We start from the raw sequence: 23631 nt of genomic DNA, 5'->3' as shown, positions 1-23631 counted from the left end.
ATCTGTTTTTGATGAGGCTCTGAAGTGAAAGCAAATGTGACGTCTTTGGATCCCAAAAGCCCTGCATGATGGTGACAACGAGGAAGACACTGGTGATGCCGGCTGAGCAGGGATCTGCCAAGACTGAGGCTTCAGGTCAGTACTTCTGGAGCTCCTGGGCGCACCCTTCCAGGCCAGGGACTCTCACATGAGAAGGGCAAAGCTTAAGGCTTTGATTCCCCTTAAAGGACATGCCTCTGGAAGGCATGACCGGTGAAGCTGCAGTGAGGTACTTGCAACCCTCTAAGACTCTTAAGAACGAACTTGTCTGGTCGTGAAATCGACATTGAGCGCCCCCTAGTGCAGGCAGGCATCAGCCTAGGCTCTGCAGGTACAGACTGAACGTGCTTGGAGCCTAGTGTTTGGAAGAGGACACAAGTCAGATGTGTGGGTAAATAATCACAATGCAGGACAAAGGGATGAGAGCCACAGGCCACTCGGATGTCTGGGGCAAGCGGAGCCCAGAGGAGGGCTGGCCCGGGCTGGTCCAGGCTGGTCCAGGATAGCTGGGGGTGCCTGACCAGGAAGAGGAGGCTTACACAGGTGGAGAAGGGGCCCTGGTACTTGAGAAAGGAGTGAAAAACATAGTGTACCAGCTTTCCAGGAGAGACAATGCTTAAATATAATATGATGAACATATTTGTGAGTGGCTCGTGGGTCAGAAGAACTGCAGGGTGACCTGGGGAGCCAGCAAAATTAGCTCTCATTCAGGGAATTTTTGTCTTTTTTTTTTTACTTAGTTTAGACTCTCCCCATTCCTCTCCTCCCCACCCCTAGAGAGACACGTGGCAAAGAGCTTCAGCTCCACACATTTGGGCTTCACGGACCATCTCTGGGTTGGCCTTTCATCCAGTTTCAGGGTTGGGAGCAGAGAGGATGGCGGGAGAGAGGTCATGGCTAATGAAAGGGCTCCCTCACACCCTGACCAACTGTCCTGAGACAGTGTCCTGAACAAGGGCACCGAGACCCCAAGGACCTATCTGTTGGGTGGCGGGGAGGACGGACTCAGGGATTTGGCCTCTTTGTTCAGTGGACTTAGAACCATGATGCTACAAGCCAAAACGTTGAGAGGATAAGTGGTGAAACACACCTAGACATCCTCTGAGCTACGCGTATAGAATTTTGGTTTAAGGAGCATCTGGGTAATTTAATGACCCGCACTACCTTCAGATATAGGCATCGTAGTCTGGGAACTGCAATGATTCACCCTGTCTCAAGAAGACAGAAGTATTTAAAATATACGTGTGTGCATTTGAAGGAAAGGTGGTTTATTTGGTGTGGGTTTTTGGTGTTTGTTTGGTTCGGGAGTGTCTGCGCATGAAAATACGTATTTCTGTTTCTTTGCCTGCATTAGAGAATGTGTGTAGGCGAGGAAACTGAAGCTCTGAAAGACAAAGTGACTTGTCCCAGATCACACAGCTGGCTAAGGTGGCAAAGATGGGACTAGAACCCAGGCTTTCTGAATCACAGTCCAGGACTCTTCATATAACATTAAAATCAATTACAAATTGAAAAAAAGGGCAGGGAAATCCTTATTTTTTTTCTCCTCCAGTCGATAAATAAGTACTATGAAGGTCAATCCCGAATTAGCTCTATAACCCCAAATGTCAAGTTTTTACCATTGACCTGGTTCAGTATTGATTCCTTTTATGACAACCATATTTATACTGAACTTGTTAAAAAAATTTCAGAGCACATAAGAAAGCTTTGCTAAAATAATTACATGCCTTGGTTTTTGAAGAAAAGTATCTGAAATATATAAGCTGTTGTTTGAGTTAAACAATAAAAACATCTGTTGTTTTCTCCTGATGGCTCTAGTCCTAATATAACATGGCAAAATATTACCCCCCAGATATCCATGATTAACCTGAATTGGGAAGGATTCTCCTCCCAGTGCCTTCATATAGCTGCTTCAACCATCATCAGTAAAACACACACATACACACCCCCACACCTTCCAGCTACATCATCACCCAGAATTCTGACACAACAAAATATTCAGATTAATCAGTTTTTAAATGGACGGTGTGTCCCTCCTGGAAATACATCCCACACATTTGAGGCTTAAAAAAATGTATATTAAAGCATATGCATAGGTGTCAGTGCAGAGTTTTTGGATTGTATTCAGATTGCATCTGAGCACAGGTGTGCCTGTCATTGGTGTTTCTGTTTACCTGTACACATGGATGTTTGCCTGGGCAACTGTGTTTGTTCTCACATTGGTGTGCATATATTTGTGTGTGGGTGTGAGGGCTTCCATCCAAGTTGGGACTTTGAAGAAATTATCCCTTTTTTTCCAAAATAAAAAAAATAGCCCTTCCAAGATGTCGGCTGTGGGAGGAGAGCCTGAGGCTTTGCGTGGGTGTGGGTGAACCAGCATCCCAGTGTCTTCCCTGGAGGCCTGCTTTTCCCTTGGGTTCCCTTGCTAGGATTCTTGCTGACTCTACCAAGCTAGCTCCCCCTATACAGTTCCAGGTAAAAGGGGACTTCTGAACACATCTGAGCCGGAGTGTCACTTTCAAAGATATTTTCCGGAATACTAAGAAGGGACCAAACCTGGGAAATGGAAAATACAAAAACATAAGGACTGTCTGTTTTCAGGTCCTTTCCATGCTGACGATCACTCCGTGTTCTTCCAGGTTCGAGCGAGTGCACCTTCCTTCCGTGTTTCTGTGGTCTCTTCCTGGATTCCCAATTCCTGGCCTTGTTGCAGTATGGTGTACAGGACATCATTCCAACATCCCCTCCGTTGAGCTATTCCCTCCCCCACGCCTACAGGTCAAGGTCCTCTGAGCAAAGCCAATAACATTAGTGATAGACGTATTTACAGGGCTTACTGCGAGCCAGCCACGGGGCTTGTCTTATTTAATCCTCATAACAGCTCTCCGAGGCTGTCCCCACTTTACAGGTGAGGGGACGGGGGCTTGGCCCACAGTAATTCCCCAAGGGGCCACAGCTAGAAGGTGGCAGAGTTGGGCTGAGACCTCAGCACTGATTCTAAAGCCATGCTCTTAATGTCTCCATGACACTATAAAGCCCCCTCATGCAGGAGAGTCTGGAGTCTGCCCTCCTCACCTGCCCACCCCCAATTCCCACATCCACGCCACCTCTTCAGGGGACAGTGAATGACCTCACCCTTCAGGTAACACCTGACTCTCTACACATAGTGCTGGAGTCCCTCAAAGGCCTGCAGGTATAGCCAGCATAAAAGGGACACTCGGGTTATAGGATGCATTGCAGGTAAATGGAGAGAAGAGGGTCCTCCTCTCTCCTTCCAGCACGTGGGGCACGAGCAGCTGTGCTGACACCCCCAGGCCCACTCGGGGCCCACCCCCCCCAACAGACAGCAGCCCCTTTCATCCTGTCTGACTTAGCAGTTTATTTTAGGCATGGCCTGACCAGGTGCTCTGGGTCAATAGGCTTAGTTTTAAATAACTGGATTCCTCTCAGCAACCGTCTCCTTTAGAAGGGGAGGGACATGATGGAAGAATGAGCCTAGCAGGCTGCAGGCGGTGAGGGAAGCTCTCAGCCAGAGGACTGTAGATGGCTGGCCTCTGTCACTGCCTGCGTGACCTCGGGCGGGTCCATCACTCCTGGCTCTGGGCCTCAGCTTCCTCGTCTGTACAGCAGGGGGCTGGGTCATCTCAAACACCTGTTGCAATCTGCCCCGTGCCTCTGTTCACAGAGGACAAAACACCTCGTGGAGAAGCATCTGCCTCGGAGTGGTGACTTAGCGTCTCAGAGCTGGGCCACTCCGGGGACAGCGCCGGGCACAGCAAGCAGCTCTTCTCACAGTTAGGAGAGTCAGGTTCTGGTCTCGCTTGTGATACAAACTGGGTGCCCTTGAGCAAGCTAAGCTTTACTCTTCTCACCTGTGTTAAAAGGTGGAGCTAACCTTCGCAATATTTTCTGGAGCGTTACACAGAGCAACCACAGGTGAGAGCCCTTTAAACTCTTAATGCACTGTGCAAAAAAAAAGTCAAGGCACCTGGCAATTCCTCAGAAAGTTAAAAATAGATTTACCATACCATCCAGCAATTTTCACCCCTCAAAGAGTTGAAAACAGGGTCTGGAAGAGATGCTTGTACAGCCATGTTCATCACAGCCTTGTTCACAATTGCCCAAAATTGGAAGCAACCCAAGTGTCCACCAACAAACCAATAGATAAGCAAAATGTAGTCTATACACACAATGGAATATTATTCAACTGTGAAAAGGAATAAAATTCTGACACATGTTACAACATGGATGAACTTTGAAGACAGTATGCTAAGTGAAATAAGCCAGACACAAAAGGACAAATATTGCATGGCTCCACTTATGTGAAGTACCTAAAAGAGGCAAATTCGTAGAGATAGAAAAGCAGATTAGTGGTTACCAGGAGGTGGCGGGAAGAGGAAAATGGGGAGTTACTGTTTAATGGGTCCCGAGTTTCTATTTGGATGATGAAAAGTTCTGGAAATGGATGGTGGTGATGATTGTGCAACATTGTGAATGTACTACATGCCACAGAATAATACACTTAAAAACAGTTAAAGCGGTAAATTTTATACCATGTATATTTTAACAAATTTTAAAAAGTAAAGTCCCACTTTAAAAATTTTAGTTAAAATCTCTAGGGATATTTTGGCAAAACCTGGGATTCTAGTTCTCCTGTCTGATCCAGAGCAAGGCATTTTGGGGAAGTAAATTTTCTTCCTGTCAAGTGGAGCTAAACTGCAGCCTCTCTCCTTCTCTCCCTCCTCCGTTCTCCAGTCCCACTGCACACCTAAGAGAACTGGGTCAAAATTGTGCCCAGCCAAGTGGCCAGGGGGCGTCAAGTTGGCCTCCAGTACCCTTTAGGAGAGGAGGTCCAGTCCTAGCTTATTCCATTCACAGGGCTACGAAGGACCCCTCCTCTGGATCCTGTGCACGCCCTTGTTTTGGAATTAGGACATGAGGAGGGCCTGCCAACCATCACAGCCTTTTCACAGCGGTCCTGACAGCCATGCCTCAGTCCCCAGTGCCTAACCCACTGCTTGGCACACAGCAAGCACTCAACGTTCCTTTTGTAACTGAAAAGATACCCTCTCTCAAGCCCTCAAGTTTAATTCCATGCCAACTTTATGCAGATTGGTATAAGGAATAAACCAGTTTCTGCATAGTGACAAAACTGTAGGGTGGAGGTAGTGGGGGTAGGTGAAGATAAAGGAGGAAGATGCGATGTACGAGATACAGCAGACATTAAACTATTGCAAACAATGTCTAGCTAATCATCATGTGCCCAGTGCGAGGAAAATTCCCACAGAGTGCTGGGGTGGCAGACTGGCAGACGTAACTTGGGGTTGGAAGGGCATGCAGCTTTGAGGTGGGGCAGCACCAGAGGGTCTCAGTCTAGATTTTACTCCCAGCATCCATGCTACGCCTTCCAAAGGGGTAAACTGAGCCCGAGAGAGATCAGAAGCATTGACCCCAGGTGACTGGGCTAGGAGACACCGGGCGTCCTTGGCCCGAACAGGGCGGGCTCTTGGCACACGTACGACACAAGCCTGTGTGCGACCGACCGCAGGCTCCTAGCCGGTGGGTGGCGGGAACCCTCTTGCCTCTCAGACGGCACACCCCGGTCAGGGCCGTCAGGGCCGGGCCCCCGCCCCTGTGCCCGGGCTTGCGGGGCTGGGGACGGTCCGGGCTCAGGGCTCGCGCGGCGCTCCCCAGCCGGGGTGCCGCGGGGGGGGAGGGGAGCGCGGCCGCCTAGCCCAGCCCCGCGGATGACAGGAGCCAGGGAGCCGAGGAGGGAGGAGCCGCCGCCGCCGCCGCCGCCGCCGAGCGCCGGGCTGAGGAGCGGAGAGAGCGGGGCGCGGAGTGCGGGCGGCTGGGAGCGCGCTGAGCGGGGGAGAGGCGCTGCCGCACGGCCGGCCACAGGACCACCTCCCCGGAGAAAAGGGCCTCTTTATGGCATGTGGCTGGTAACTTTACTCCTGCTCCTGGACTCTTTACACAAAGGTGAGCCCCGCGCGGGCAGCAGGGCGGCGGAGGCAGCGGGGCCGGGAGGCGCGCGGCTGGCGGCGAGGCGAGGTGCCGCGCGGGCCCCAGGGGCCCAGGGGGGGACCGACCCCGCTGCCGGGTCCGGGGTGGGGAGCAGCGGGGGCGGGGCGGGCGCCCGGAGAGCGGCCAGGTGAGAATCCACCCTGGACCGCTCGGCCAGCCACCCGCGCCTGCGGTTTTGGGGCGCGCCCGGTGGGGCGGTGGTGAACCAGCCCCTCATCTCCCCGCTCCGTGCCGGGCCGCGGTTCTGCCCGGCCCCCTCCCCCAGCCCCTGGCCCGCCTTCTGCGGCTGGGTGGCGCGGGGGCCCCGGGGTGCCCTCCGAGTCCAGGGGTCCTCAGGCCGTGACTGTTCACCTGGGAGTCCTGGCCGAACCTGGCCGCGGACTCCGCGGCTCACTCCCCCTCTGCCGCCGCGCGCCCCTCAGCCGCCCTGGACTCCCCGCACAGCGCCGCATGGCGCTTATTCGCGCCTTGGCTGGATAGAGGGCGGAGAGAGCCGGGGGTCCCGAGACCTGGGGTCCCGCGAATGGCAAGTTTGTTCTCCAAACCCAGAGGTCGACTTCGCCCAGCCCCACCTCACCCCCTGCCCCGGGCACTAGCCCTGGCTTCGCCGCGCCGCCTGGCCACCTCCGGCAGCGCACCCCAAGGTGCGAGATTCTCCGCTTCGGCGCCTGGTCAGCAGACATGGGGACGAGCCTTCGGTTTGGGGGGGCGTGTCGCTTTCCTCGGAGAGAAGGCGTTGCTAGGGGTGGGTCCAGGTGTCCAGCATGTCCAGACCTGCTGCTGGGGCGCTGCGCACCTGATCCTTGAGGTAGCTGGGACTTGGGGTTGGAAGCGGCCAGACATTTCCGACCAGAGTCACCTGGGCACCGAGTCGGGACCAGGCCTTCCCCGGCTGTCGGGCTTCCAGGAGATCGCAGAGGACGTGCCCCCCGGGCGCGCAGATGGCGGGAGATGAAGCGGCCGAACTCCGCGCCCTTGCGCGGCGGAGCACACACGCTCGTGCAAGCTCGGCTTTACCTGTTCAGCCCTCTAACTTTTCTCCTTCGCGCCCAGAGGGACGGCCTCTCCCTCTTTAGCCCAGGCGCCTGCCCTGGCCCGGCTGCAACTCTTGACCCCTAGGCGATGGGGGAAGGGCAATCTAGCAGAAGGTTGGCGCTCCGGAAGGGGTCCAGTCTTTCCTTGACGACGCCCCAGGGGTCTGGAGTCTGCAACCTGCCGGAGCTGACTGCCATATCTCTCGGCTTTGGGGGACGAGGGTGACCCTTATTTTATTTGTAAATACCGCTAGGTCAAAGCCGGACTGAAGGCCGAGATACTGCTGGGGTTTGCCTAGAGACCGAGGTTCGGCGAGGCTGGCCTCTGAATTGTGGACAAAGTAGTTGAGTTTCTCAGACCCAGTGGGGTCCACGGGGTGACACACCAAGGTTGGTCTAGGCCAATTAGCCCCTTGCCCTCCCACACAAGCACCTCTCACTGCACCTCAGCGGAGCAAGAAGCCTGCCTCAGGTTCAACTGCGGACCCCCAACCCCCAAAGTCTCCCTCTCCCCAGGCTCTTCCTGCCTCCCTCCGCCCCCACAGGCTGGCTCCGCTAGCAGCTTTAATTACATTAATATTAAAAATACATAAGGTGAGGAGCGGCAGCTTTCTCTCTGGCTGGTTCTCTCTCCAACCACCACCCCTTTCAGGTTTGTCAGGGGAGAGAGCACAGGCCAGAGCTGCTGCCACACTCTTGCCCAGCTTTGTCCACTCTACACCCCCGCCCCCTTTCTGCAGACTTCTCTGGGAGCAGCCCATCCCCAGGCGTGGAGGCCCCTTAGCAAATACCTGCTGGACTCTCCCCTCCCCCTTCCAGAAGCCGGGCATTAATAAATGAAGCCCAAGCCATATGATAGGGAAGGGGCGGGTGGGGGTGGGGGTGAAGAAAGGCCCAGAAGGCCGCTGGAGAGCCTGAGGGGCCAAATCCTTTCCGAGGGGAGGAGGAAGTCACCCTGGCCTTGGGCCGGTGGGAAGCTGCAGGTGCCAGGTGAGGCGGCACCTAAATGGCCTTTAGGTCTGCAGATCCCCGGCGTCCCTGCCATTCAGAGGCTCCAGCGTCTGCCTTGGGCGCCAGGGCGATTTGCCAGACAGGCCTTTCTTTGCCTTCGTGCCTTAATTGGGTCTTAGGTGCCAGGCTGGTCCCCAGGGCCTGTTCTCCTTGGGGTGGCGTGGGGGTGGGGGTGGGGGTGGCGGAGGCGGCTGGGGGAAGATGTCGATGTGGCGAGAGCAGCGGAGATGGGGTTTGGTGTATTTTTCTCTCCCGTTGCCAGTCACCCCCGCGGCACCAAGGAAAATGTAAATGTGAGTGTTCGAGCCTGTTACAGAAAACAATATCCTCTTGCAATAATTTGTACGTCCATCTGTGAGGAGCAGGAGGAGGCAGAGAGAGAGAGGCGAAGAAAACAAGATGAGATGGAGCGTCCTCTGGATGGAATTAAGCAGTTATTGAATGTGTTTTAAGCTTCTGTTATTTCCATTCCCCTCGAAATACCTTTTTTGATGAAGCCTGAGCTCAGACCGATTCCCCAGAACTAAACTGGGAAGGTGTTTTAATAATCGGTTATCGAGTCTCCAATAACTGCCTTATTATTGCCAAAACAAATCCAGGTTTGGGCAGCCGGATGAACCCCAGCGAGGCTGTCTCCGTTGTTACAGCCAGCGTGCCAGCATCTGTGTTGCCTGCATTTGCATTTTTACTGTGTAAAAGAACAAGCTTCCCCGGCACTAAAATTCCTGTTTTCTAAAAGCCAAAATAATGGGTTGCATTGATTTTTTTTTCATTTCCCACCCCAACCTCTCGGATGGGGACTCATGGTTCTCTCTTGAGAAGACCAAATTAAAAGCCTTCGTCAATCCATTAAGAAAATCTCTAACACTCTGTTCAGTGTCTAATTAAAAGGGGTGGGGGGGTACTCGGGGAATGTGTTCTTAAAATCTTGAAATGGCAAACACAACTTAAGGGAAGCAGGTGAAGGATCAGTGAGCATCGCGGCTGGGGAGGGTGGGGGAGGTGGGCAGAGAGGCCCTGGGTGCAGAATAACATGGGGGAGAAGGAGATTGCCATAATTTCAGATGCTTCATATTTCTGGGCATCAAAGTCAGCTGCCTTGAATATATTTCTGCAGCAGACTGGGGAGCTCAATTAGAAACAAAAAGCAAGTAAGCAGTTGACCCAAAGGCAGCTCTTAAGTTGAGCAGATCCTGGGAGACTGGCTGAAGAGGCTTATTTTTCTCAGATTGAGGAATGGAGAGGAGGTGGGCAAGCAAATGGGTGGGTGGGTGGGGTTCATCCAGCAGTGCTTTGCTAAAGAAGCAAGCCCCCCCCAGCAGGCAGGCTTGGAGTCCCCAGACATAGGGTGGCTGTCTGCACAGGGCACCTCATGGGCCATTGGCCTTTGACAGAAGGGTGCAGACCTCAAGCCCCCCTTACCTTCTCCGGGTCTTCCAGAATTCTATCCTTTTGACTTGCTTGGTGCCCTGCTCAGCCTGGTGAAGGATGATTTTATTTGTGGATGAGTTGAAGGGAGGGTGGACGTTGAGCCAGCTTTTTTTTCGGGGGGTGAAGGCCAGGCTGGGAGAGTCTTCCCTACCACATGATCTTGGAGGAAATGTTTCTTGGGGACATGGAAGCAGTCAAGAGGAAAGCTGTCTCAGCCCCTAGCTCGGTAGATTCTAACCAGCACCCAGGTGCCTGAAAGGGGTGAGCCACAGGCAGCAAAGATGGCAGGGCGCCAGGAACCCAAGGGCAGGCCCTGGGTTTGCATATAATTTGCATACAGATTTGCATGCTCACCTAGCCAGGCCAAGAGCCCTGCCCTCTGTGAGGAGCATCTTGCTCTCAGCCTCAGCAGCAGCCAGGCAGTGAGTGGCTCTTCCCTTGCATGAAATGGGGGTGGAGTAAGAGAGGGGAGAAGGATGGTGTTTTTGGTAGTGCGTCTCTCTTGCCTCTGAGTTCTAGGCCCACAGGGGGCTCAGCACTGAGTTCTCCTGGCAAGGCCACCCCCGAGCTTGCAGTTGGGGCAGAATGGGTGACAGCAGCAGAGACACCCTAAGGCGGACCAAACTTGGGGGATGGGTGATCCCTCTTGTGCTGCAGGAAGAAGAGAGGGGCACATCAGCTAAGGGAATCTGGGCCAACATTAGCCTTCTGGTGAGTGCACCCCCAGAATGGGGGAAGCTTAGGGCTGTGGTCATTGGATGGAGAAACAGCGGCTGATGAGAAGGGGGTGTCAAGTGAGGCCAAACGCTCTTTCGCTCTCTCGCTTTGTCAACATCCAGCTTGGGAGGGGGTCGTGGCCTCTGAAGGACTGGAGGGAGAGGCCCCAGTTTCTTATTCTACCATTGTTAAAGTGGCTTCTGGCACGTACGGTGGGGGTGGGGCAGTGGGAAGGCAGGCACTGTGGTCGGAAGGACAGTGTGTAAAGAGTTGGGAGTAACGCTTGAAGAGCAAACAATTCGGGGCAGCTGGGGCGCTCCTTCCAGGGAGCCAGCTGGGATGCCCGCAGTGGGGAGGTGACTTTGGGAATGATTCTGTCTGCATTTCCGGGGCCCTGGGCAGATCCCACCCTGGCAGGTGCAGCTCCAAGGCCTCCCAGAGTGTTTTTCTGCACATCTAATAATCCAGGAGGGCCCTGGTCCAACAGAGGGCACAGAGGTTTCTGACGGATGCAGGGTGGAGCCTCAGGGGATGGCTGGAGGGAGAGACGGAGAGGGCCAGTGGGCAGAGCTTCAAGCCTCCTCCCTCAGTTCTTCCAACCAGATTTTGGAATTGTGAGGGAAAATGAAAAAGATTGCAACTCACTGGTGTGGCAGACATTCTGAGTCAAGGCACACCCGTCATTTACATCCTGGTTGTGCACTTACTCAGTGTGTGACCTTGGGCCTCTCTGAGCCCCACTGTCTCCAGCTGTGAAATGGGATTAAAGGAGAGATAATGCATATAAAGTAACTAGAACATAACTGGTTCTCAGTAAACATAAGACCTCTTTCTTTTTTTCTGCACTGCTCCCACCCAAAACAGATCATCAGATTCTGTCCCGAGGAGTCGTGTTAATGAGCCACAGTTTTGGCCAAGCCAAGTGACTTAGACTTTGTAGCAATAAGAAAGATTGGCGGTGGCCAGGGCGGGAGACATCACTGTTTGCTTCTGTCACCTGCCTGGGTAGTCTGAGGGACATCCTTAGCCAGACAGCTGGGGCCATGCAGGCACTTGGGTGCCCCTGGAGGGCTCAGCACCCTCCCTTCCCCCAGTCATAGCTGGTGGCATCCGTGGAAAAGGTGAGGGCACAGGTTGGCTCCAGACTTGGATTTGAGGGTGAGGCAGTCTCATACCTGCCAAAGGCAGGCGGGGGTTGGTTGGTAAATCTCTACCATGCTTGGACAGAGTAGGAGCGATCCTGGGTGTAACACCATGAACCTGTGTAAATGGGCTTCACAGGGTGAGCCCCCATACCTTGTAGCTGGATGGATCTCTCTGTCTTTCCCTGCTAGGATGAACTTTGTGGTTTTTCAGGTAGTTTTGTGTATAGAAAACATCCTTGAAGGCCCATGACCTTGGGGGTCCCCGGACCCCTCTAAACTCCATAACCCAGTCAGCCTCAGGAAAGCAGCATTTGACCCAGAGGTCAAGTGCTGCTCATGGCAGGTTGTGGCCTGTGGTTCTGTGAGTGTGGGGGAGGCTGTGGCACAACAGCCTGTGTGCCCTGTTTAACAGATGTTTGTCCCGCGCTGCTTTAGCATGAATAGCATTAGCCTTGGGCACCGCCCCTGCCATCCAGCTGCTATCCCTTCATCCGTTCTGCCACCCACCCTGCCCCACATCCCCATGCCCTTGCTCTTCTTGACGCCTGCATTGACAGTTTCCAAGGTCACCATCTTCATTAGGAACAGTTATTCAAATGCCAGTTGCATATCCATTAAACTCTGTGTATGTATGTGTGTGTATCTGTATGCTTGAGGAAGCATTGTCCATGGACCTAGAAACAAAGCTCAATCTGTCTAAATCAGGCAAATGTCTTAATAGTTCGTGTGCCTCTGTTTCCTAATCTGTAAAATGGGCAAAATAACCCCTGTCCTGACTGTCCCTCAGGGCGATTGTTGTTGCATGTGCACAAGAAGGGTGAAGGCCGTACAACTGGACAGCATGTGACAATGCTTTGTACACTGAAGAGGGCAACATATAAACACACACATGTACAAACCACAGCAAACCGGTTTTAGCCTTTTAAATGCTCCACTGAAATGTGAGGTCTAATTACTGTCATTTCATCATACAGGAACAACGGAGGGCTCACAGCTGTGGGTGGCTGGCTCCCCCTCCCTGGGCCCCCCACATATGGAGAATTTTCCTAGCCTTTGCTTTTCATCAACATGAGGAACCGCTGATGAGGCACCGGCAGGCTGGCAACAGTCTTCATGGAGCAGACTTGGCAGATTCCCTGTGGCCCCAGTGCCCAGGGGGTGTGGGGAGAGCTTACCTCTGCTCGCTCCCAGGTCCCGAGATGCGAGTTTATTCCACAGTCCTCTGGACACTCTCCCCTGAGGGTGTTCTCCCTGCTGGGAACCCACAGTCTTTCATGGGAAGAGCAGTAGACACAGGGTCCCACCTTGAGTGACCTTGTTTGAGGTCACAGCAATTGCTGGCATCCAGACCCCGAGAACCCATCTGAGTCAGGGTCATGGACACCCTGTACCTGGGGTGGCGTCCCAGAGCCATGGGGCTGGGGAATCTGCTTTGAGGGATGTGGCTGCCACAGGTAAAAGTCTTTTCAGGTTGTCAAAAACAGACTCATGGACATAGAAGCCAAACTATGGTTACCAAAGGGGAAAGGGCAGGGGAGGGATAAATTAGGAGTTTGGGATTAACAGATACACACTACTATATATAAAACAGATAAACAACAAGGACCTACTGTACGGCACAGGGAACTATATTCAATTTCTTATAATAACATAGAAAAGAATCTGAAAAGAAAATACATGTGTGCGTATATGTAGAACTGAAGCTCTTTTGCTGTACACATTGTCAACCAACTACACTTCAACACAAAAAATTTTTTTAAGTCTTCCGGGTTGGAAGACACCTTCAGGGACGTGGGATCTGTCCCCTGTTCAGCTGCCTGATCCCCTCTGTGCTGTGCATTCCCAGCAGCATTGCTTTTCCTCTGCTCCCGTGCTTCCAGCCAGAGGAAACTCCTTCCTTTCCAGGTGGCACACCCCTGGTCATGCAGCTCTGACTGTTACAGAGCTTATCCTCAGAATCTGTCCTGGTCCTGTACCTTCTACTCACTGGTTCTGGTTCTACTTTGAGGCTGCATGGATCCAGGTGAAACCCTCTTCCACTTGACAACACTTTGACCACTTACAGACAGGTGTCCTGCCCCTCTGAGCCCTCTCCTCCAGGCAGCCAGCAGCTGGTTCCTCTCGTGCTCCTTCATATGACATCATTTTGTTTCTCCACGATGCCACTCCACGCCTGGGTTGCTGGGTTCTGAGAGTGGAGCGGCCAGAACTGCAGGAGCAGAGGAGACACTGGTCTCGTCCACCCAGGACGCTGGCCAGCTGTGTACCTGGGGCGAATGACTCTACCTCTGTAGGCCTCACTCTCCCCATTTGTGAATGGAGGAGATTGGACAAAATAATCTCTTAAGTCCCTCAAGCGTGAACAATCTAAATCTGGGAATCTCTGGGGACAACTGTACTGTCTGAGCCAACTCCCAAGAAAGACCTTTCTGGCCATAAGGGGCCTTCCTTTGACAGGCCCTGTCTAGAAGGGACTGGAAGATTAAAGAGTCTGTTTGACTGTCAGCTGTTGCTCATAACTTCTCCTGGAGCTGATGGTGAGAGGCCTTGTAGGTTGAAAGATGACTGATCTTTACTGGATCACATAGGTTGCTGGTTACAGGAACTATGCGCTAAGAATCTTAAAAAAAAAACAACCCATGTTTCTGATGGATAGAGGTGGACACTGAGGCACTGGAGCAGTGCTTCTCATTGGGGTGGTACTGCTTCCTTAGGGCTGTTTGGAAATTGAGGGGGTATAATTTTGGGTTATTTGAATGACTAGGGTAGGGAGGATTTAGTAGGGGGCAGGAAGCGATGACTAGGGATGAAATGTCTGATGCCTAGGGCAGTCCCAAATAACTCGGAACTGTCATCCCTAAAAATGCTCTCCTTCTTCAGAAACCGCTTATAGGACCATCACATCTTGGAGGCAGTCTGAGAATAAAGTGCAGTCTTTCTGTTGAGAAACGCAGCCAGAATAAGGGAAACCTGGGTTTGAAATGCTGCCCTGCCAGCCCTGGCTGTACCACCTAGGAAATTACCTGATTTCTTGAAGATCCTGTTTTCTTATCTGTAAAATGGGGTCTTGGGCAATAGCTACATTAGAGGGTTGTTGTAAAGATTAAATGCGCTGTAATGTGAGAAAAGGACTTCTTCCAGTGGTTGGCATGGAATAAATGCTAAAAAGAAATGGTGGCCTTGATGATGGTGAGGATAGAGGTAAATTAGTTTTGCCGGGTCTGGGGACTGAAGCTATGGGACTTGGTCCCAGCTGCTCCACCCTGTCCCAAGGAAATACCAATTCTGGTTGCCTGTAGATGTTCGGATGCTGTCCGGGTAGACTGGCCCTTCTCCTCCTCCCGGTCTAGACTCAGATTATCTCCCAGATGTGAGCACACCATAAGGGGGTTTTCTGGTGGAGGGGCCAGACCCTGTCTCCCTGGTCCTCACCTGAGTTTTGGATGGACGTGGTTGTTAAGCTGAGGCCCCACTAGTTGATCCTTTCCAGACCCGGTTTTTCCAACTGTGGAATAAGAACAATCAGACTGAAGACAATTAATATATCTCTTTTATGAAAACCTTTGTGTGGAAATGCGGTGGAGTAATCAACCTTGCAAATTAAGAAAGCTCACCGGGCCACATCTGCCTTAAAACAACAACAGCTCTGTGTGAGGCCTGGGAGCCGCAGCGGTGTGGTGAGATGCTCTGCGTATTGATCACACCACTATTACTTTATTAACTTGATCCCCAAATTAAGTTAATTAATGTGGTGCTAAGATCCTCTCAGCCAAGCCCATAATGGTCTATTGTTGGGAGAGGTGAATTGAAGTCCTGGATGGCGAATCTACTTTTTTCTACAAAGTGTTATTCTGAGTATGGACAGAGGACCGCCTGTCTCAGAAAGCTTCCTGGCCCTACGACAGACTCGGTGAATCTGGTATCTAAGGGTGTGCGTGTTTAACAAGCTCTCCAGGTGGTTCTTATACATTGTAATGTCTGAGAACTACGGTCTGAAATTGTTATCCTCATCATCGTCCCCGGTGAGAGCTAAGTGTTTGTGGCGTGGGATACTTACTCCGCAAGTACTCACTGCTTGCCTGCTGCAATGGTGATATTTATGACAGTGGCGAGGAATACTTAGGTCATTACCTACACCACTTACATATACTGAAAACTGTCATATATATCAACTCATCCAACCTAACAACCCTTGAAGTAGATATGATTACCCCCATTTTGTAGATGGGGAAACCAAGGCACAGAGAGGCAAGGTAATCTCGCCTGAGATTACACTACTTCTTAGTGGCAGAGCAGGGATTCAAACCCAGGGAGCCTGGCACCAGAGTCTGGGCATTTAACCACTGTGCTAAGACCACAGTGTTGTGCTAGGCCAGGGGACAGAGTGGTGACCAAGACAGGGAGCTCACAGGCCTGCAGGGGAGCCTTGCTGGTTCCTCCTGTCTCCCCACCCCCACTCCCCTCTATCCATGCTCACTATACCCAGGCCTGGATACCCCTTGCAGGCTCTTGCCCATCTCTCTGGGGTGGGGGAGTGGCAGGGGCCCCAGCATTGGCAGATGCTCCTGGACGAAAGATCCAGTGAATAAGACACGTAAATGTTGTAAAGGGAGAGAAAAAAGGGTTCACTTCACTCTGTAGAGGTGGCGGGGGATTACTATTTCAGTCCCCTCGGGTGGTCATTTGCGATGATTGGAGGTGATGACATGTGGGTAATTCAATGTGCACCTGAGAGGAAGCCTCAGTTGGCCAGAAACCTCCATCCCAATGCAGGCAGGTGGGGTGGGGCCCCTGGGTGTTGAGTTTCCTTTGCCCAACTAATCCCAGACAGCGCAGGGCGGGTGGGCGAGTTGATGTTGATGGATATTTAGGTTTCAGGGGTGACCCTGGGGCAGCCCAAATGCCTCGGGGCGATTTCTGGTTTAAAAATATTGCTGTGCTATTTCTACACGTCTAATCTCCCAGCCATTTGGAGCCTGTTTTATGAAACGCGGCATCGGGGTGGTGCTCGATGTTAAATGGCAGAGAAGATTAAATGGGTTTAAGTCTGGGCGTCTGTCACATCACAACCAAGCCCATAACTTCCATTTTCTATTAAAAATCTATTTCCCCCTTTGACCAGAAGAAGCTTTGCTGTTGTTGATCTGATCTCTCTCTCTTTATTTATGAAGTGTTTTTCCCTCCTCTCGTTCTCTCTGTAAATATGCCTGGTTCTGTCTGCAGAGGAGAAAGCCAGGTGGGGTAGGGGTATGGCTGAGATTTAAGGGGAAAGTCAGAGTTTCCTGTCCAAGGATTTGCTGTCCAATGAGGACTGGCTTCCCGAGAAGAAGTGAAGGAGAATCCTTACAAGGCCTCGAACTTTGAACTCTTCTGTGTTGTGATGGAAGAAACTCAGGCTTGGGAGCCAGGCAGACCTTAATTGACTGTTGGCTTTGTCTACTTCTGGCTGTACAATTTTGGAGACTCTCTCCCCCCGTGAGCCTCTTTTTCCTCACCTGTAAAATGAGACTAACAGGACCCACCTCATATGATCTGCATGAGGATTACGTGAGAAAACACCCTTGAAGCACACAGTAGGTACCCAATCGATGTTTGTTTCCTTTCTTCTGAAAATGCTGTGCCATCAGCCAGGCCAGAAAGCCTTCAAGGGAGTAGGTGTATGGCCACAGTGAAATTAGACCAGGGGCTACAAGCCCTTCTGCTGACTCTCTGCCCTGGGCTGTCCCTTTCATGCTGGGTTAACCCTTTCCTGCTCTTCATCTTCTTTGCAAGCTCCCAGGCGGTGGGGGGCCGTTCTCCCTTGCTTTTGATGCTTTCCACCACACCTGGGGTCCTGCTGAGCACATGGCTGGTGCTGGAGAAAGATCTCCTGAAGGAACAAAAAGTCTTTCCTGGTCCCAGGTCAGGAAGGACCTAGGAGAGGAGAGCGCTGAAGGGTGCAGGAGTCACCTGTGGGTTCAGGGCTGCAGAGTGGGGCCCTGGCCATCCTTTGCAGTAACCTTCACCTCCCTGGTCCCCTCAGGGAATCACTGGGACACGAATCAAAACCCCACCCCTTATATTCACGCATCCTTATTATGGGGAACCATGTAATTTTCCCATGTTTTTACCTGCTCGGCAGCACTGGGGAATGGGTAAGACGGTACAATCCTCCCCCTTTTGTGAATGAGGTTCAGAAAGGCTATGTGGCTTGCCTGATGTCACACAGCAGGTCAGGATTGAGCCCCAGGACGAAGCTCTGTTAGACTTGTCCCAGGTCTCCATCAATTGACCCACACTTCTGTGCTCCTCTCTGAGCCAGCTGAGGCTTTGTCACTTCTCTGAAGATTCAAAGAGGAGCTTGAGAAGGAGGGAAAATCCCCACCAGAGAAGTCTCTCTAGTCTCCATGAGGTCGGAGTGATGCCCCCAGACCCTTGCTAGTCCCCCTTCTGTGACTAGTGACTGAATGTACCCACTGCTGCTGCAGCCGCTCACGGGTGCCCTGTACCAGCCTTCATCTTGGCACATGGCAGAGATTTGAGGGGGATTCGTGCCTCAGTTTCCCCTTTGTGGAGTTGCTCACTCCTTTCTCCTGGCAGGTGGGATGAGGCTGAATTAATGTTTATTTAAAGCCTTCTACATTCCAGGCTGACAGGTGCCTTGTGATGGTAAAATATGAGTCCAACGTAAGTGCAAAATGCTATTGTTTTACACCTGAGGGTGATGTTTCATGACGGCAATGCACTGTCAGAGCCTTAAGCAGAAATGAATGGTTTGTCTAATCCTCCCCAGCTCCCTCAGACTCGGAGGACAGCAGCTCACATCCAGGGGTGGGAGAAATATGAGGCTACTCACCTTTTGCTATAAATCTGCTGTTTCTTCAGCCCTGACAGGTGATTGGACAATCCCAGTCAATTCATCAATTAAATCTACCCATTTGTAGCTGCTGAGAACCTGGTGTCCTTGGCTCCAGCAGGATCCAAGGCCCAAGTACAGGAAGGCTGTTGCTATTATGGTTGATGGTCTTGCCAGGAGCTGGTCGCCGAGGGAATTCTGGGGAAGGGGTTGTCTGCCGGCAGGACAGGTGGGGTGGATTTCCAGCCAGGAGAGGAGACTAGGAATGTGTATTTAGAGTGGGTTTGGGATGAAAGAAAGGATGGGGAAGGGTACCCAGCCTGGAAAACCAGATTTTGTGGTTGGATTCCTCTTGTCTTCAGCATGGATCATACAATAGAACAGTTTCGTACCCCCCTTCTCTGAAGTCAGGCAAAGCTGGGGCCTGGCCCAGCTCCAGCACTTACATCCTGAGTTACTTTGAGTACGTTAGTTAAGTTCTCAGAGCCTTGATTTCCCCATCTGTACAATGGGAATAATAATAATAACATCCCCTAGAGAGTCATGAGATTATGTGAGATGTTACCTAAAACAGATCTAGCGCCCAGCCTAGCCTGTAGTTAGTGGTCTCTGTGGTGTCTGTTACTAGTGCTGCTGGCATTACCATCGCCGAGGGTGACAGTGTACTCATCCTTCAATATCTTCTTACCCTGCCCCTTGAATCAGATGATTCCTGAGTTCCTCTCTATCAGGGATCTTTCTCAGCTTCCTAAGTCCATTTGTCATGCATAATGTAGAGTCTTTCTGTTCCTTGATGGATTTTGGCTTCCAAAATCCATAAAGCTGCCACGGTGAGGATGTCTGATTAACTAGGTTGTCTCAGGAAGTACCCAGAACCCCGGAGTGATATCCCTGCTCCCATAGTCTGAAATGTCGAGTCCAACAGGAGCCCCTCCTGGGATGAATGTGTGTGTGTGTGTGTGTGTGTGTGTGTGTGTGTGTGTGTGTGCGCACGAGAGAGCGTGGTAATGTGTGGCTGTATTAATTCAGGTCCTAGCCAGCTGAATATGAAAGTTGGTGGCTAGGTGGTGTTTGAGGAAGGTATCTTTATAATTGCAGTGGTTACAATCACCGAAAGGTTAAGAAATCAGACTCTGGGCTCAGATTGCCTGCGTCTGTGTCCCAGAGGCCCCGCTTACTGGTTGTGCGGTCTTGGGAAAGTTGCTTTGAAACTAAGTGCCTTAGTTTCCTCATCTGTGGACTGGGATAATAATAGTACCTCCCTCATGGGGTTGTTGGGAGGATTAAAAGAGGTCATACAAGTAAAGTGCTTACAACAGTGTCTGGATGTAGTTAACCAGTCTTTGTTGACTGAATCTCAGTAAGGAAGTCTTTCAAAAGGTGAGCAGGCTCCTGCCAGGGGAAGCTGGTGAGTGTGGGTCCTAAGAGAAGCTTCCGAAGCCTCAGTCTGCATACTTGTGAGATGGCATGATTTCATGACCTTGGAGAATACTCTAGCCCCTGTAAGTTGGACAAGCTTCTGAGGGTCCCCTTTGGGTGGGCCACTTCCTCTTCCACAGAGCAGACTGGCTCAACCAGCCACACGGGGACTGTCACAGGAGAGGCAGTGTGAGGGGGCAGATGGAAAGGCCGTGCCGTCCCTCTCTGCAGCCGCTTAGGGCACAGGGCCAGGTGGGGACAGCAAATGCATTTGCTGCTAAGAGGAGGCCCCTGACACCGCAGCAAGGAGCCCACGGATGCGTTTTCCAGCACTGCTGCTAATGGCTTCATCACAGCTTTTTATGAGATGATGTGAATTGCTCTGACCAATGAGGCTTAATGGCCTTCCTCAACGAGCTGCCCGGTATATTCTCCCTGGAGGCTCAGCTCAGCGCTAAGCCGAGAATATTAATATGGTCCGGATGCGGGCCCTCCCTCTCCCCATAAAGTTGTGGAAATTGAGGTCAAGTTGGGTCCCCGCAACGTTCTTTAAACAAGCAGCCGAGTGGTTTGTTTGCTCCTTGATCTTCCTGGTGGAGAGGGAGTGGCTTCCAGCTGGAGACCAGGGACCAGGCCCCCTCTTCTTCTGGGTTTGCCTCCACTTGCTCAGAGCTGGCCCTTCTGAACAAGGCAGGCTGCTTGGAAGGGAAGCCAGGCCCTGATACCACCATTCAGGGCCGCTTCCCACAAGGGTAGGAAAGACTGGGGTCTGATGCTGGGATGAGAGTTGCAGACAGGTGTCCTCCTGGTCTGGCGGCCTTGATGTCAGGTAGCTGCAATGGTGAGTGTGTTCTGTGTGGTTGAGTGCTGCAGTCAGAAACCCACAGGGTCTTTGCAGCTTCGTGCGTCCTCCCTCCATTTTACGAGTGAAGGAGCCAGATGGTCAGAGACGGGAAGGGAATTCCACAGTTGGTCAGTGTCAGGGCTGGGTTTAGAACTGGGGGTGGGCAGGGGTGGCGGTCTCTTGTTCCCGAGCTTGGATTGATCTACCCACGGTACCACCGGTCCTCAGCCTGCCCTCTGGGGCAACACATTTTCCAAATCGACTTCCAGAGGGGGAAGACAGCTCCCAAGGTCTCCTGCAGTCTTCTCTCCTTGAGGCAAGCACCCCCACTTCCTGCAGTGCTTCCTCTCAGAACGAAGTCTCAGACACTTTGCCTTTCAGCTATGACATGGTAGAAAGTACGCTCAGGTGCTCTTTAGAGCAATGAGTTCAGATTTCAGTCCTGTAGCTTATTAGCTGTGTCATCTCAGGCAATTCACATAACTATGCTTAGGCTCCAAAAAGGAGTGATATAAAAGAGGTGAGACCATCTCCTCTCAGGGTTGTACGGATGAACCGAGGGACTCAGTGTGAAGCTGCCAGCGTATAGTAGGAGCTCAACAAATATTCATCATCAAAGCAATTTCAGTGTCTAAGTGTGGACGCTGGGTGTGGATCATGGCTCAGACCCTTTAACATAGCAGAGTAGTGGCCGCCTCTGTCCATGCACTTGGCATGGAGGATGGACATTTTAACGTGTGACATTCCTGTGCGAGGCTGGAAACTTCTGCAGGGCGGGAGCCATCTCTTAATCACCGTTGCTGGTGCTTGGTGTAAAGTGAGTGCCCAATAGTGCTTACTGAATGACTGGTGCTTGAGCGTTTTATGAATGAGCTGCAGCCTCTGTAACCTATGAGGGTATCATTAGCTGGTGCTAACCAGCCTCTCCACTCCCCTCTCCCCTCTCCTCCCCTGCAGCCCGCCCAGAAGATGTCGGCACCAGCCTCTACTTTGTAAATGACTCCTTGCAGCAGGTGACCTTTTCCAGCTCCGTGGGGGTGGTGGTGCCCTGCCCGGCTGCGGGCTCCCCCAGCGCGGCCCTTCGATGGTACCTGGCTACGGGGGACGACATCTACGACGTGCCGCACATCCGGCACGTCCACGCCAACGGGACGCTGCAGCTCTACCCCTTCTCCCCCTCCGCCTTCAATAGCTTTATCCACGACAATGACTACTTCTGCACCGCGGAGAATGCTGCCGGCAAGATCCGGAGCCCCAACATCCGCGTCAAAGCAGGTAAAGGACCAGACACCGGCTCCTCTCCTGGGAGAGCTCACTCTGCAAGATGGGAATGGGGAGCAGGCAGTGCCTGTCATTCTGAGGATGTGTGTGTCACATGGAGGAAGTCAGCCCCTCAAGGAAAGTTTTGCTGTTCTTTGGAATCTTAGCTCTGCTGCTTACTGTGTCTTTAGGCAGAGAACACACCTTTCCGAGCCTCTGTTTCCTCATCTGCAAAGCTGATGCCAGCACCTACCCCATTCATCACTCCATGCGATGCTTACATGAGCTAGCACCCCTTTAAGTTAAGTAATGTGCTCATTTCAGTACTTGATTCATGGAAAACATTCAGTGAGTTTCCTTTGTTAAAAAAAAAAACCCTTTTACTTAAATAGAACATATAAAAAGAAATGCACACATTGTAAATATACAGCTTGATGAATTTTCACAAAGTTTGACTAATATCCAGATGAAGATAGCAGTGCCTCCAAAAGCCTCTTTGGGCTTTTTTTCCAGTCACTCCTCCCTTAGGGGAAACCACAGTCCTGACTTCTAACAATATAGGTGTTTGCCTGGTTTTGCACTTTATCTAAATGGAATCCTACAGTACGGATGCTTTTGAGTCTTTCTTGTTTGTGGGGTTTACCCCTGCTGCTGTGCGAAGTTACAGGTCTTTTGTTCTCATTACTGTGTGGTCTCCTCTGACTACACTGCACTTTATTTATCCATCCCACTGTTGATAGACATTTGAGTAGAGGGTATCTCATGAGAACAGGCATTTAGGTAAATTTTTCATGATGGAAAACTCTTAGCAGTGGAGGATCTTGGTCTTGGGAAGAGTTGAAGGAGGCAAGGAAGTGAGGGCTTCTCAGCTGGTCTCTTTAAAGATGCTAGAAAGTCTCATTTCTCTGGGTTAGGTCTGGAGGTGAGGGAATGGCTTAAATCACTTACTCTTAGCCGGGGTGTCATGACATGCTGGTGTGTCCTAATCCCTTGTAAAGTGTACCTCAAATAATAATAAAGCACTGAAGTTTGGGGAATGCTTTTCTTAGAAGAGTTTTTTGGGTGGGAGAGGACAGGGAGTGTCCTAGCTAGCCCACGTGATGGCACCAGACCTTGGGCGCGCCATCTTTCCTGGAGATTGTGTTGGGCAGAGGAGAGTGGGTTCCGGGGAAGTCTCCTCAACCTGCATGCCTGGTGACAGATCCTGCAAGATCTCTGACTTCCTGGGCTTGCAAGAAGTCAGCCCCTCAAGGAAAGTTTTGCTGTTCTTTGGAATCCTAGCTCCGCCACTTGCTGTGTGTCCTTAGGTGGAGAACACACCTTTCAGACCTTCAGCTTCCTCGTTTGCAAAGCTGATGCCAGCACCTACCCCATTTATTGTGAGATAGTTAAGTGAGATGGGGCCCTGTTGAATTAAGGTCCTTCTGCCTCAGGAGCGCCTCTCACATGTACAAGTTTCCAGGTAGCTGGGAGTGGGTGTGTAGGGGGTGAGGTGGGGTGAGAGTTCTTAATTAGAGCTAGTCTTCATCCCACTGGCTTGTTGGTGGGGAGGGCGGGCATTCTTAGAACCCAGAGCCATGCTGAGGTATCTCCCCTGGGGCTCCCAAGGACCCTCTTTTCAGGGGGCGGCACCATTCCCCTAACATGACACGGGTGCTGGACTGGGGGCCCTGAGGCCTGGATCGGGAGCCCAGTTCTGGCTGCCAAAGCTGGGAGGGTTGGGCTGAGAGGAATTGATGTCCTGTTTCCTATTACACGCCTGTTATTGGGTTAGGATGCAGTATTCGCAGTAATCCCGTCTAGTGTTTCTTGCCAGTGAGGGAACTAAGACAAAGGAAGGTTAAGCCACTTGCCCAAATGTACATCACC

General features: G+C 51.8%; 1 protein-coding gene across 2 annotated transcripts in view; it reads left to right on the top strand.

The window, feature by feature from the left end:
• The first annotated feature begins 5685 nt into the window (after nt 1-5685).
• DSCAML1 (DS cell adhesion molecule like 1) overlaps nt 5686-23631 on the top strand; it is a 314600-nt gene continuing 296654 nt past the window's right edge. The window contains exons 1-2 of one of the 2 annotated variants that reach the window (XM_064482083.1): nt 5686-6021; nt 21460-21777. In XM_064482083.1, coding sequence (XP_064338153.1) covers nt 5787-6021; nt 21460-21777 — 553 coding nt within the window. In that variant the 5' untranslated portion in view covers nt 5686-5786. The remainder of the gene's footprint in view (nt 6022-21459; nt 21778-23631) is intronic. The other variant, XM_064482082.1, reaches the window with a different exon arrangement.

The sequence above is a fragment of the Camelus dromedarius genome, chromosome 34, assembly GCF_036321535.1.
Source record: "Camelus dromedarius isolate mCamDro1 chromosome 34, mCamDro1.pat, whole genome shotgun sequence".
Lineage (NCBI taxonomy): Eukaryota > Metazoa > Chordata > Mammalia > Artiodactyla > Camelidae > Camelus > Camelus dromedarius.
Note: the sequence above shows the minus strand (reverse complement) of the source record. Positions and strands in the feature narration are given on the sequence as shown.